The sequence below is a fragment of the Lagopus muta genome, chromosome 6 (genome assembly GCF_023343835.1).
Source record: "Lagopus muta isolate bLagMut1 chromosome 6, bLagMut1 primary, whole genome shotgun sequence".
Classification (NCBI taxonomy): Eukaryota; Metazoa; Chordata; class Aves; order Galliformes; family Phasianidae; genus Lagopus; species Lagopus muta.
In genome coordinates this window covers 14,353,844-14,368,730 of record NC_064438.1, presented here as the reverse complement: position 1 = coordinate 14,368,730, position 14,887 = coordinate 14,353,844, and the positions used below count along the sequence as shown (strand labels likewise).

Genomic DNA, 14,887 nt, shown 5'->3' with positions numbered 1-14,887 from the left:
TTGTTGCCTTGAGAAGGTGGTCTGCTGCAGGTTTTTGGGAACCCTCATATTTCTTTGGAAGAGAGAAGAGATGGGGCACAGCTGTCAGACTTTTGAGGAAGGTCAGTTTGGCTGTTCAGAGGCCTGGGAGTCTCTTGTTGTTGAAGCAGTACAGCCACCCGTGTTTTGTCAATGTCCTGGGCATAGATTGATCTAGTTAACGTGCTTTGCGTGGTGTTACGACGTGGAATACCGATAGCAAAAATTACAAAACCATGACAGTCATTGGGCCCAGACAGTGAGAAGTACAGTCACTTTTCCTTCATAAAGCTCCTTCTCACTGAAGGCTTGTACAGGTCCCACTTGGAAGGGTAGGTTGGTTTTATCCCTGGTTTACAGATAGAAAATAAGTAGTAGGCTGGAAAGCTGGCTGAGGAAGTACAGCACATAGCTGAATACACTGCAGGGCAGTGCTGCCAAACACTGCCAAGCTGGATGTTTTCTGCATACCTGAGCTTGAAGTCAAGACCTTTGAAACTGTATTTCCTCTGGGGACTTTTGTTTCCAGGAAGGTAAAAATATGTGTAGGACCTTGTACGCTCTTACACTTACAGAGCTGCAAGTAGAGGAACTTGGGTTATTTCCTTTTAATAGCTTTGTAGACTAAGTATGTATGTAGTAAGTAGATATTTGCTTTCTTGTCTGGTTTTCTCTTACTGAACACAGGCCATGCAGTGCTGTAACTGGATCCCCCTCTCTGAGCAGTACTCGTAAATCACTGCCTCATCTCTCGCTTTAGAACAGTAGCCAAGCAGGACCCTGCTGGGATGCTGCTATCCATCATTTACTTGGTCTGAATGTTCATTGCCAAGGCACCCATCAAGAGGTTTTTCGGAAGTGAATCTCCAGTGCAGTCATTCAGCACATGTACAGGGAGTTTCATTGTACAGTGGCAGGAAACTCACAGGATGGAGAATGGATTTGAAAGACCACAGTCGTAGCTAGTGCAGTGGTCGTGTTCCCCTGGACTTATCCGGTCTCGCTCACCCAAAGAGAACTGTGCTGTGGGAGCATCAGCTTCTGAGCAGTTATGGTGCACGATGCTAATGTCTGAATCTGATTACTATTGGAGAGCTGTGAGAGGAAGCGCTTTTTCTGTTTCGTTTTTCCTCGTCCTTCAAGCAAGTCCAACTTCAGCAAGCTCTTTGCAAACGTGTATCTGTCACTGTATCCCATAGGGTAAAAGAGTAACAAGTTTTTTTGAAGAGGAGGTAAAAATTACGTAGACTAGCTCTCCTGCCATTTTTTTTCAGTGGAGTAGCTGTTCAGTTGAGATCTACTCAGGTTGTTTCCTGTTTGTACGAGTGGCTTTCATCTGAGTGCTGGTCATGAGCCAGTTATGCCTACAGAGCTGTCAACATCAGGTGCTGTGTATCTCTGAATTCATACTATTTCTGGAAATGCTGTGTGCTTGTATGTTTACATGCTGATGCATGTACACAAATCCAGTAGAGCCTCCTGATACACTTTTCTTCATTTCTTTGTAGTAGCTGTTTCCAGAGATCACAAGTGTGGAAATGGGTCTCTCATTTGAGTCTGCAGATCTCTTTGAAGGAATAAGACTGACACATGAAAAAGCACACTTTTCTCCATCCATACATAAGAAAAGCCAAGTGTGATGCTTCTGTGTGGTAGTATTGAGGAAGAGAGATCTGTGGTGATAGCCAGTGTGCCGGGAGATCCTCCTCCCCTTTTTACTGCTGGAAAACTAGTACTTTCTAATTTCCTGCTGAGCATCTTACTAGCACTCAAAGAAAGTTGCCTGTGTTCTGGTTTAGTAGAGGATGATATCTCAGGAAATTAAATGACATCAAGAACTAAGGCTATACTGAAACAAGTTCCTAATTATTTGTCTGAGCCCTGCTGAGGAAATGTTCAAGGATGCTTTTGTAGTTTGCTCATGTTTGGATTGTTAGGATAGCAACTTCAAGACAATCATTTATTTGAAGAACTGAAAAAAAAAAGCCCTATGTAGTTGTTCTTGTTTTTGTCTTTAGGGCATTGTCTTGGCTTTTTGGATTCCTGGAAATTTCTGTGTTGCTTAGACTGCATGCTGTTGCAGAGTTTATTTCAGTTATCTACAGTCTCTACAGTGCTATGTTAACTCCCTTCAAGTTAGCCTAGGTCAAATCAGAGCAGTCACAGTGTGGCTTTGAGCAGCACTGAGCAATTTTGCTAGCAGCTGAGGAGCTGCTCTGACTTCATCTCTAATAAATACCCTTAGTAATTTCAAGTTAAAACCACACTGCAGTCATGATAGGAATTTTGGGTAAGAACAAGACTTGTGCTAATTACAGAGACTTAGTCACAACTTATTAACTCAGTGTTGAAGACACGCTCTTAGAAGTAGCTGCGCTTGGGCAGATTGGGAATTGAGAGAAAACAAGGTCTTACGCTTAAGGATCTGAACACCAAAGCTCCAGTAATTGGGTTTAATTTCTTACAGTACCTTGTACTTCTTATGTCACCTCTTTTATTTCTTTCTGTGCCTCAGTTCTGCAGCTCCAAAATAACAATGCTCTTCTGCCCTTCTTTTCATACATACGATGCCAGTTCTTCAGGATGGGAATTTTCTCATATCAGTGGTGCATGCAGTGCGTAATGCAATGTGGCCACTCGTGCATATGAGAGGTCAGAGAGCCCTCAGTGCTATGTCGGAGCTTCTGCACTTTGAGAGCGTGTCAGGGCTTTGGGTAGTGAGGCAGCTGTAGCTTCAAATGCTCCTGGAGCTCCTGACACTGACTAATAGGTTTGGGACTCTTCTTTCAACTTCAAAATGTTGCCAGTTTTGCACTCCACTGCAGGGAGTGCTAAAACCACATAATTTTTTAAAAAATACTTTATTTAGTGCTAAATATTGCTGTAAGTTGAAGATTCCTATGCATATGAAGAGGAGTGGGAAATAGGTAAGTGGGAAGAGAATGTGTTATGATATATGATGCATTCCAATATCTAGCTTCTAATCTTCTGTATTTCTGTTTGTTGTTTGTTTTTTTTTCCAGGTGGAGCGGGAAATAGCCATCCTGAAGTTGATAGAGCATCCCCATGTTTTAAAGCTGCATGACGTTTACGAAAATAAAAAATATTTGTAGGTATTACTGGCTTTTGCCAGAGAAAGGGGAAGGGAAGGAGGAAGGATGGGAGGGAGAGGAGGGGTTTTGGTCCTTGCTGGCATTTCCAAGAGCGAAGCATGGTGTATTTTCACTCTTATCTGGTGTCCATATCTGATACTTAAATGAGGAAGAAACAGTCCTTATTTTACTGGCTTTTCTCCTTTTCTTCTCTGTACTTTGCTTATATGCTGTTTCTTTTTCTACTAAAAATGGAGGAGAGAGAACAATGTTTTCTATCAAACAGCAAGAGGGGATAAAGATTTGTACCTGTACTATAGGGAAACATTTGCAATCAAAACTATGACAGACTGTTAAGTGAATAATTTGGATATCTTCGCTTGCCTAATAGTTTTCACTGGATCTCTTGATGCTTGCCAGCAATATTTTAAATATACTATCAACAACAATTTTTGTTTTTAAAGGCTACCGAAATGTCCTCATGGTTTTTCAGTGACAGTTAACTAGCAAAGCCTTCTTTTTTCAGATCATTTCAGTGCCAGGCAGGGGTGCTGTCCACAGACAGAGTCATTTTAGCTTGACAGGGCACTAGATATGTTGAATGTGTTGTCAAACAAACAGGCCATATTAATCTTGGCACAACAGGGAAAAAAATCAATGCTCTCCAAATGGAAAAGGGCAAACCAGTAGGAAACTCAATGTTATTTTCATCTTTTTAGCAGGTTATTGCAAGTAGAAGAGAGTGTTTAAAAGAATCAAACAATTTTTAAAAACCAGCATCCTTCAGTGACCTCTCCACAATGTCACAATGCAAGAAGGGAATAACTGTTTACCCAAAGAAAGCGTTTTGAATGACAGTAACAATCCCTCGTGGACTTTTCAGCCAGCCTTCTTACTGGACCAGTGAATTCCCTTTCTAGGAAGTGAGGCTTCTGTGCCAAAAGGTTTGTTTAGTGGAGCAGTCAGTAATTTGTTTTGGATTCCCCATCCTCCTGTGGGGCAGAGCCTGCCATTGGCAGTGAAGTGGGGTTGCCAGAATGCACTCGTGCAGGCACGTGGTGTAGGCTGGCTCAGATGCTCTCTGAGCTGCATACTGAGTGCTCTGTTCTCAGTGTCAAAAATGGTCATGACTCCATTAAGCCTGGTTTGCCCCAGCAGAGGCCCAGATCTGATGCAGTCTGCTCAGTGTGCAGGACACAGTTAGTACACATGAGGCTTTACAGGCAGGATGTTCTCCTTTAGTCCTGGAAAGGAAGGATTGGTACCATTTGTAAGAGTACGTACCACTTTGTTCTGGTTTAAGAGAAGCTAAAATCAGGCCATCGGCTTTCTTTTAGGTAAGAGAGAAGGTATATTCTTGTTTACTTCAGTGTTCCATAATTTGGATGTACATGCACACAAACACATGGACACTAGCATAAACCCAGCTTGCAGCTTATGTTTTCCAGGTAGATGTGGTATACTTGGTGAAAACAAGGTAGGAATTGTGGCGAAAACAAGGTAGGAATACATGAGGGACAACAACTTGAGGTGAAGAGATGGATTATAAAGGTACTGAAGCTTTCTACTTACTCTGAACACCTGCAAAGGCAATAGCTGAGCTAAGTAATTCTTCAGCCCTCCCAAAAGGCTTGGGGCATATTTTGCTCCAAGCCAACGAATATCTAGTGCTCAGAACAGTGGGAATAGTCCTACAGGAAGACTTCCAAAAATGACTGTATTTCGTGGTAGATATGCTATCATCCTGATAAAAATCACCTTGCAAAGGGAAGCATCCCATATCTTTAACCTGTATCTGGAGTTCCTGGCTTCTAGATATGTAGGGCCCCAAAGCAGGCTTTTGTCAGTCACACAAAGTCATCTTTGTGCCATAGCTCCTGGTTCTGTAAGACTGAGCTGTCTGCCTCTACCCACAAAAGCACCGAATCCCTCTGCTGAAAGACACTGATTCTGTGAAACTGCCAGTGACTCCTAATTGTAATTCATTTTTTATTAGTCACTATTTTAAAGAAAGGGCATAATGCAGCGCTGCTGCCAAGCCTCCCTGTTTAAAATTAGAAACAGCCATAGCCTTGGATAAATCTAAGAAGTGGAAAAGAGTGCCTGTGTTAGGCTGAGATGTGTGTGGGATGAGAAGTGAGGATGCATGAACATTCCCAAATAAGGCACAGTGACCTCTGGTTCTCAGCAGCACCAAAGGAGGGATCGCTCTCTGATTGTGGCAGCGCCTTTCCATCATGCCTGCCGTTTCAACAGTAACGATAGTGGCATCGTTTCAGAGAAGCTTGTGAATTATAGGTGATATTTCAGATGCCAAAGACTAATCACGATGCATCACTGAGGAGTGTTTCCTCGATAAATGTTAATTTCACAAATCATGTTTGACTCTTGGTTTATGATTTAATTTGTGAAAAGGGGCTTTAGTTGAGCAGATTCCTAATGCATCCATGAATCAAATTCTTTTTCCATAGTTTTTTTAACACTATAAATGAGTTTTAAAAAATAATAACAAAGCTTCGTTAGCATGTCTGTATTAACCTAGTAGTATTTTTCCATTTGCTTTTTTTTTTTTTTTTTTTTTTTTTTTTTTTTTTAAATCAAGATGGTTGGGGAGATGGAGATGGTAATGAGCCCTAAGACTTTGAACTCTGTATTCTTCATTTTGAGTTGTCATACCTAACCATAAGGCTATGGACTAGAGTTCTACGTACACAGGGGAAAATGGCACTCCACAGCAGCTCTCTGTATATGTACCAATACACCATCCCAGATATACATTATGTTGGCTAAAATAGCATTATTGCATGTGGTTGGACTATCCTTATATTTGTTGTGAGATCACTCTGACAGTCTTCAAGCAAGATTGGGTCCCCACAGTAGCAGATAATTTAAAAATAGCTGTAGGCAATCAGTACCTCTCTCTCTCCCAACAGATAATGTTAACAGCCTGGAAGTATGGTCAGGGGGATCACCCTTTTAAAGATAGAGGGTGAGGTAAAGCAGCCTGGTATCGGGTTAGCCCAGAGTTCTTTAAGAAATTCTTTTGCTGATTCCTAATGGGGAATGATCAAATGAGCCGCCAGAATTTGAGTGTGCACCATTAATTATGACTAATCAAACTGAGATAATCATATAGAAATGTGAATAAACTAAGGGAATAAGCAAAGTGACAACAAAATTGAGATTTAGACATATTCATAAATGTGTTGTAGTGGAAACATCATGCCGTTTCTGCATTGCACATAAACCACATGAAGTTGGGTGAGAGTCCTCTTTCTTACTGTGCTATGTATATAGAAAAGGTCTATCCTGAATTAGCCCAAATGGTGTTATGTTTAGTGGAGAAAAAAAGAGTTCGTACAATATTAACAGAACTACCAAGGTGAATGAGCCAGAGGTTCTTACTAACATGCAAAGACCTATCCTTCATGAGTGGCTCAGGTTTTTTCTAGGAAGCAATCCTATGTTTTATCTTTAGATCTCTGATACGTACATTTACTGTATCTTATACAGTAAACCCAACTTTTCTTTTGGTCTTATAAAAGAAATTGTCCTGTTGAAGGAGCTGTTGGCATGGCAGTGTAAGTGCCATCATGCAGTCCAGAGGAGAAGGACCTTCCCTTTCTAAAGCAGATGTGTCAAAGTATTATAGTGAACTCTGGAGAAGTACTGTCAGGACTGGCATTATCTGTTTGATCTCATTTCATTATCTGTTTAGTTTAAATTACAGGAGTTTTGGCAGAGAGCGGGAATAAGACAGAATAATGATGCACCGCTCTGTGCTCTTTTCTTTTTTGTACTTGCATTTCTCAATTCCCTTTCTATCAATATGACAGTATATATACCTGTACATTTCTATTTACAGGTACATACAGGTGTTTATGTATCCATTTATTTATGTCCATGCATTTGTATATCTTTACACTTTTTTAATTTTCTGGGAACGTTTATTTTAATCTCTCTGGTGTCCAACTTATTCAGCATTTTAAGCAGAGAGAGTGCTTTGAGAGTCGACATCAGAATATTGGCATCGTCTCCTGTACTCTGAAATGCACTGTGCATTCATCAGCTCTTTTTCCAAGCACAACAGTTCCCCTTCGTCATTCAGCAGCACAGTGCTAGCTCTGGGCAGGTGCCCAAGCCTCATTGCAATGTACACAACATGCCACCTCCTGATTTCAGAGGTGAAGGTGCTTCCCAGCGAGCCAGATAACAAAATTAAAATGTCCTCCTCCCTGTGCACAGCTCACATTCCTGGCTTAGACAAGACTGACTGCCAGCAGGAGTCAAAGACTAACAGCTCTGGTGGTGTCTGCAAAGGCATTCATGCTGCTGGTCCTTTTCTGCAAGGTTTTCCTGCAATTCTGTTCCTTTTTTCTTGAAAATTAATTGTGAGGATGCGAGAAACAGAAGAAAAAGGTTCTGCTTCTTCTTTTGTTATCAGCAGCACAGAACTTTGGCATTCAACCCACCCATGGGGAGAACTGAAAAAGGCAGAATGAAGGCTCAGGACATTGGGGTGGTTCCAAGGGCTCAGCACTGAAAATCAGTTTCTCAGTAGGCACGCTTCTTGGTAATCTGGGTGTGGGGCATTGGATGCTGTGGTTACAGGGAAGGAAAACAAAACATGATTGGAAGACAAAATGGTGTTTAATCTAGGCTGTGATGATAAATAAGAGAAATATTCATAACCAGCTACTTTGGTCTCTTTTCTGCTGCTGAAGTGTTTTAATCCTGTCTCAAACTCCAAGCATACACGGCTGAGGGCACAGCAGGCAGTGTTAGGAGCAGAGCCAGCTTGTGTGGGGCTGTGCATCGCAGTGGGCCTGGCGATGAAGAGGGGCCAAGGGGAGCAGATATGGGGGTGGTGCTTCAGCCTGCAGGGCGATGCCAGCCGGGCAGGGAGCTGGGCCTGCACAGCAATAGGGTTGATGGTTAATGCTACAGCGTACACAGCGTGGCCTTAGCAAGATCTGCATGAAAACCTGACTGTGTTTTCTCCTCGTTGCCTGACAGTGTGTGTTTGTGTAGCTCGGGAGGAAACAGGCCCATAGTGCTGCAGTTCTGTGACGTGAGTGAAGGTGGAAAGGAGATGCAACTCCACATCCATACTGAGTTGCCAAAATTCTCTGTCAGGCCTCAGCAGGTAACTTTGTGTGTATCTGAGCTTTGGGCATTAAAAGAAAGGCCATTTAGCTCTCAGAAGTAAAACCCTGGAGTGTATGGCCGCTGGCAGACCTGCAGCAGTGAGGTGGTGAGTGCTGCCTCAGCTCCGCCCAAGCTGTGAGGAGCAGCTCTGCCATCTCTTGTGCCCCACCAGGAGATGCTGCAGTGCTTTGGCACATGTGGCTACACACCACGACAGAAGTGCTCAGACACCTTTCATCCCCCAGAATACCATGCAACAAACAACAGCTTTAACTCTTCCTGCCTCTCTTACCTGCGTCAGAAAGCCTCAATCTCTTCATGTCCAAACTTAATTATCAGTCAGATAGAATCTCCACTCAAACAAGCAGATTGTAGTTAAACTTGCTTTTTTGGAAAAAAAAAAATTCTATTTTATGCATGTTTTCTTACAGATGAGGAAAAAATACAAGTAAAAATAAAGAGTTCCTGGCCCAGTTCCAAATTAGGGTTTAAAAATTCATGCCCGCCATAAGAATTTATATAACTTGTGAATAATTTATAGGCTGCACCAATAACAAGGGACTTAATATCTGATAGAGATTATTTAATCAATAGACAACAGTGCAGTGAAAAAGCTGTCAAAGAATTACAACATGTCAGTCAGAGCTGGGCAGCTTTTAACTCTTTCCCTGCTCTATATATGTTGTTACATATCTACACACCCGTGAGGACGTTTTGCAGAGTGGTTGGATGGGAGAGGAGTTGCCAGGGCTTGTTTTTTTAATTTTTCTTAAGACTTTTCTTTGGCAGTTTCTTTCTGGACGGATCACTCGCTGATTCACCACAGCTTTGAAATGTGATGAGTTTTCTAGCTCTTTGCAGAAAGCTATTTTCTCATGAATCATCTCCAGGGGATTTTGGGCTATGGTGAGGTGATTCAGACTTCATCGGGTTGGGTGATGATGCCTAGCGTATGTCATCTGTGGTGCAGCCCCTTTGGTTTGTGTTTGATTTTGGGGCTGGATTTTGTGAAATAGCTGAAGAGGTTTTTACATGTATGAACACCAATATATATGAGGACAGACAAAAACTAAAGATGTATCTATTTTTATAAGGGAGATTCCTAGCTGACTTATGTCACTAGCCTCAGTAATTGCTTAGATATCTGTATCAACTCCAAATTGTCTTAATCCATGCCTCATTCCCTGATCTATGTATTATTTTCATCATTTTCATATAATAATCAACTATAACATGATATGAAAAGAGTAGTTGAGCATCTCGTCAGATGTGGTTATTTCATGAAGTTTCTTACCCATAGGCACTATATCACAAAACAGTAAACTCTTGAGCAAAAATGAACCAGCAGGGATTCTGCTGATTTTCATTATCTTAGTGTGTATCTTGTCTTGTATAACTGCATTTGGGTTGTGCATCTTGTTGTAGTGCACGTCTGACATCATGCATCTAAAAACTAGCCAGTGTTACATAAATACCCAGAGTAACTTCTGGCTTAGTAAAAGCCCTAGAACATTAACCAGTGGTGTCTAAATTCAGAAGACATATGTACTTTTAACTGAAGTTGTACATTATATGTGTTAATATTGTACCATTTAATAAAAAATAATTATTAACTGCTTCCCTAACAGGCAGCTAGTACATGCACTTCTAAACCAGCAAACATCTATTGCATCAAAATAAGGTGTCTGAATTGACTACCTTTCCTAGAGCACAAGACTTTCATTTTTGGCATTTACAGCACTTACCTGAAATACCTCGTGTTTCCATATGAGCTTTCACTGAAAGAGCTCTATCCATTTAATGCTTTTATAGTAATAAATGTTTGTGTTGCCCCAGAGGTTCTAATTTGTCTAGCTGTGAATGTGTCATAAATTTTCTTCATATCTAATGCTAAGAAAACAGGATCTGCATTCCCACACAGGGATGCATAGTGATGGGCTGCTGTGGGCTATCCCATCTGGCAGGAATTTTAGTATTTCACACCATTCTTGCTACTGGTTAACAGCTAGATTCCACAAATCATAACTAGGTTGTTTGTTGTTATTATTCTGCCACAGATATCTGGTAATGCATGGTCATGGTGTATTCTGTGCCAGATAGTCTTTCTCTGACATTGTTTCATCAAGTTTTGCTCAGAGCCAGCCTGTTTATTTTTTAAAGTCCTGCTTTAGAGATAGCATTTTGCTTCAGCAGGAGGTCTATGAGCTAGTCCTCAAAGCTCCCCAGAGCATGGGGAAGACACCCTTAAATAAAACACAGAGAGCTCACCAGATAGGAAAGAGGAATTGTCATCAAAACTATTTCTGTGGCTGTTTTAAGTGATGTCTTCATTTGTACTGTGATAGCAGGATAGCAACAAAAACAATCTGACCATGAAAAAGACCTTACCGTGCTGGGAATAGACAGCAAGGGGACAAAAAGAGTCTCTGCACCAGTCAGCTTGTAATCGCAAACACAAAACAGCTGCTGGAAGCCTTATGATGGGGAAGCCCAAGCTGCTGTCAAGCATCATGGCAAAGAGCTGTCTTCAGGAAAGCGCTGAAGACACAGTTCTGTGGTTAATGACAACAATGTCCTTCCGAGTGTAGAGAGTGCTGTAAAAGCACAGAATTGTTTGCCTGGAAAAGTAACAGATGGATGGTGGATCTGACTGTGGAAGTTGGTCAGAGGCAAAGGTCAACCTCAAAAAACTGAGGGAGAGAACCTAGACTGATTACAGGGAGAGGGCAGGAGGGACTTAGAAGTGAAGGCAGCTAGCTTGGGTTAGATGGAGTATAAAAAAGGAGATAGTGAAGGCATGGAAGGAGTGGTCAAAATGGAAAGCTACGTACGTGGTAATGCAATGATTATCTGACACCTATTTTGAATTGCTAACAGCGAGGCAAGAATATATCGAGATAAAAGAGATGATGATAAATTAGTAGAGATACAACTTGTCTAGCTAACATTGACAAGAATTTTTAGCCATTAATAATCTCAAATTGTGCCAGAGGAAGTTTAGGTTGAATATTAGGAAGAATTTCTTCCTGGAGAGGGTGGTCAAGCATTGAGATGGCCTTTCCATGGAAATGGTGGCATTCCCAAACCTGGAGGTACTTTAGAGAGGTGGACAAGGCACTAAGGAACAAGTTTCACTAAGGGTTTAGTGTTGGGACTTGATACGTCAGATTGATGATTGGACTTGATGTTCTTTTGTCTGACTGCCCTTCTGCTGCCATCTGTTGTATGGCAACAAAAAGTAACAGAATATTGGCAAGAAGGTTTAACTTGTAACATCATACCACCAACATTTGCCTGTGATGTTGTGGGCCGACATCATAAAATAGAAGGCATTACTTTCTCATCAATTGTTTGAATCTGCAATAGGAAAATCATTATCTTAGATCTCTAATAAAGAAAACTTCTATAAGATATTAATATAACCAAGTTGCAGGAACTTGAAGAAGGCCTGAGTCAAAATTAGCACCCACACTGTAAGCCTGAATCATAATCAAATAAGCAGTGTTTCCTCTAGGGATAAAGGAAGAAGTGGGACAGAGTGATGAGGCAGAAATCTGTTTTAGCCTTGTTGTGTCTGAGCTGGTACTAGGACAACAGAAGACATTAGAGATAAAAATCAACATCTTAGTTTATTAAGGCAAAAAAAGGAGAAAATTGTACTGATTTTTTTAGCTGAAAGCCAAAATGTTGCAACTCTTTTTGTGTGTTTTAGAACAAAAGCCACAGTTTTTGATCTTTTAACTACTGGTAATGGCATCACAAATCCTCACAGCCCTGACAGGTTGGTAGCATAGTTGGGTACAACAAAAATATGATGGATTGTGTTTGTTGTGTTGAATTACTTTTAAATTTGTTGTTGATCATCAAGTATTTACTGACAGTTCCCAGGGAAAAATGGACCATCTGCTGTGTTTATGGGAGTCCTACTGACACACCGGATTTGGAAAAGACTAAAATGACTTGAAAGACCGTGTGTCAGGTGCATGAATGATGTGTCACTGATGGGCTGTGTGCTGTCATATCTCGTCATCTGCAGCATACAGGCAATTTGGGGTAATGAGGAGGAGAGGTGTAGTGCTTTTTTGTTAAGCTTCCACCCCAAGCTACTGAACAAGCTGTAGCCAACCATGGGGAGTCTGCTGGTTCCTAATATAGTCACAATCTGAGGGGCACGAGGGTGATTTAAGGCCGCTTTCTGCATATTCATCTTGGCTTACTCCATCTCTTTCACATACAGAAATCATCCCTCCTTTCCTATCCTGTTTAGTTTCTGTTATTATTTGTTTATTGTTTGGGTAAAAGAGTAAATAAAGAGTAAATAAACTGAAACAAAGAAACAAAGGAGTGTAGGCTCATTGCAGTGAAACAAGAAGCAAGGAAGGAGTCAAGGTTATTCCTTTTCTAAGCTGCGTGTATGTTTCTCATATGATATGTACTAGATCATTTGGGTTTAGGAACTTGCTAGATTTTACTGGGAAGGTGGTGATGCTGGGAGATGGATGGAAAAAATGACAAAGGGAATAGTCAGTGTTGCTGCACCCAATCTTTCTGCCCCTCTCCAACAGATGATATAATTCTTGCATTAAGCACTGAGCTCCTTTGTCTTGAAAGTCTGAAGTCTTGTCTCCTTGAAGCTTTGAATCTTCATCATAGATTTTTTTAATATCTTGACTTGTACTAGGAGTGTGCAGGAATATCATACAAGACTCAGACCTTGTCTTTATGAAAGCAAGCTGTGACCTGAGAAAACTTTTACAAGCTCTTAATGAATCTATCTTACAAAGAAAATCCTTAATCAGTAATTTATTTTTTAACACCATGTGCACTTGGCTTCATATCAAGTAGCAGAAGGCTTTTGGTTTCTTGCTTTTCCATGTCCTAGCAAGCAGAGAAATTGGTGGGGACAGTATGATGCAGAAGGGGCAAAAGACCACAGGGACTGAGCCCAGCTGTGATATTCGGTGGCTTTGTAACCCTGGGCAAGTCGCTTTCCTTAGGAGATTACTAATCTCAAGCTTGTCCCATGTGTAATGCAAGGATTAGCAAAGCTGATGTGTGGCCAGTGCATCCAAGAGGTGAGAGCTGTGTGATCTTACCTTGTGTCTTTTGTCCTGCTATGCTCCTCTCAGTATTATCCAGCAGGAGGGGTATGTGCCACCAGCCTTAACTTTCATCGAGCCTTCTTTGCAATGGATGCCATGGAGCAAGGTTTTCTTTTTACATTTTTACAGTAGGATGACCAGTGCCATCAGTCTTACATAGGCATAATGTTCTTTCTTTCATTAGCTTTTTATGTTTGAAAAACACTTCTTGAAAGCCTTTCAGAATCTGTATGTTCTTTTATGGTGAGTATGTTACACATGTAAAGATACAGATACAGATCTGTATACATAGCATTTAGTGGGGATGGTGTAGCTGTATGATGGTAGAACTGGCACAACACTTGAACGTGCTTAAACTCCTTTCTTTGGCCTATTTGGAAATCACGTGTAGTGCTCCTGTGCCATGTAATGTGCCGGTGCCACATTGGCTTGCACAGAGATGGAGGCAGGTGCAGAATGATGCCCTTGTTTAATCGAAAATCTCCTAGTTAGGGGCTATCCTAAAAAAAACCCCATCATAGTGTAGGGAATAGGGTTGACGGGTGACCAGCTGCAAATTTGAGCTCAGAAGTGCTACATGCAGCATAACCACATGGTGCTTGTGGAACCATCCCTGCAGCATTTATTTCTTGCACTTGACCACTGGGGAATGTGTTTGTCGTCCTTCTCACTCCTGTCACGTTAGGGCTTTGTCAGATCAGAATACATCGTTGCTGTGCTTCTCTATGTCCCTTGACTTGTCAGAGGCACAAATCTTTTTCAGACGCTCTCCCCTGTTCACTTCCATTATTATATCTGGTGCTTCTGGGTGGCAAGCAGAAATGAATAACCTTGTAAATGCTCCCTGTCTTTCAATTTGTTTTATTTTCTGTACAACATGTCAGTGCATTTTTGTTGAGTGTTTTTAATAAGATGATGCTGATGAAAATAAATTGCTTTGCAGTTCCTGCTGTGGGTGACAGAAATGCTGGGTCTGTAATTTTCCAAAACTGTGCATTTGAAACAAGTGTAGAGGCTTTTCTGTATGCCTGTAACCACAACCATCCTCATGAAATCCCTAGCAGGAAAAAAAAAAGCTATCAGTTTGAATTTTGGGGGCAAGATGCACTGCTGTATCCAGCTTCTGCTGGGCACAGTTAGAGAAGGAGATGTGAAGGAGAATTTTAGGACTGATTCCCTGCCACATTTGGGTCTGCTGCATGGGATAGTTAGCCAAATCTGTCTCTAGTGTGAGAGGGAGAATGAGTTATGTAGCAAACCTTGTTGGAGTGTCTGTTAGCCAGGATTTGGGAAGTCAGGGCTGGAACTGGAAAATGTAAATGCCACAGTGCCCACGGCTTCTGCACATCAGCTTTCTTCTGACTGTTTCAGTGTCTTGCTGGAAAAGAGTAAGGCAGATAAATGGTTTTCTCCCTGTTATCAGTCTGGTGAGTACCCATCTCTTCCAGGAGTGTAGGTAACCTAGCTGTTTCAAAGGTGTTTTTTGAGTCAAGATTCTTCTTGTTGCTCGCTTAAATGAAAAATTGT

The 14,887-nt window shown here is 41.4% G+C and overlaps 1 protein-coding gene across 1 annotated transcript in view; it reads left to right on the top strand.

Annotated features, from left to right (window-relative positions):
* The window catches only part of BRSK2 (BR serine/threonine kinase 2), a 304,802-nt gene that overhangs the window by 199,547 nt on the left and 90,368 nt on the right, over positions 1–14,887 (top strand). The window contains exon 8 of the mRNA XM_048948874.1: positions 3,042–3,127. Coding sequence (XP_048804831.1) covers positions 3,042–3,127 — 86 coding nt within the window. The remainder of the gene's footprint in view (positions 1–3,041; positions 3,128–14,887) is intronic.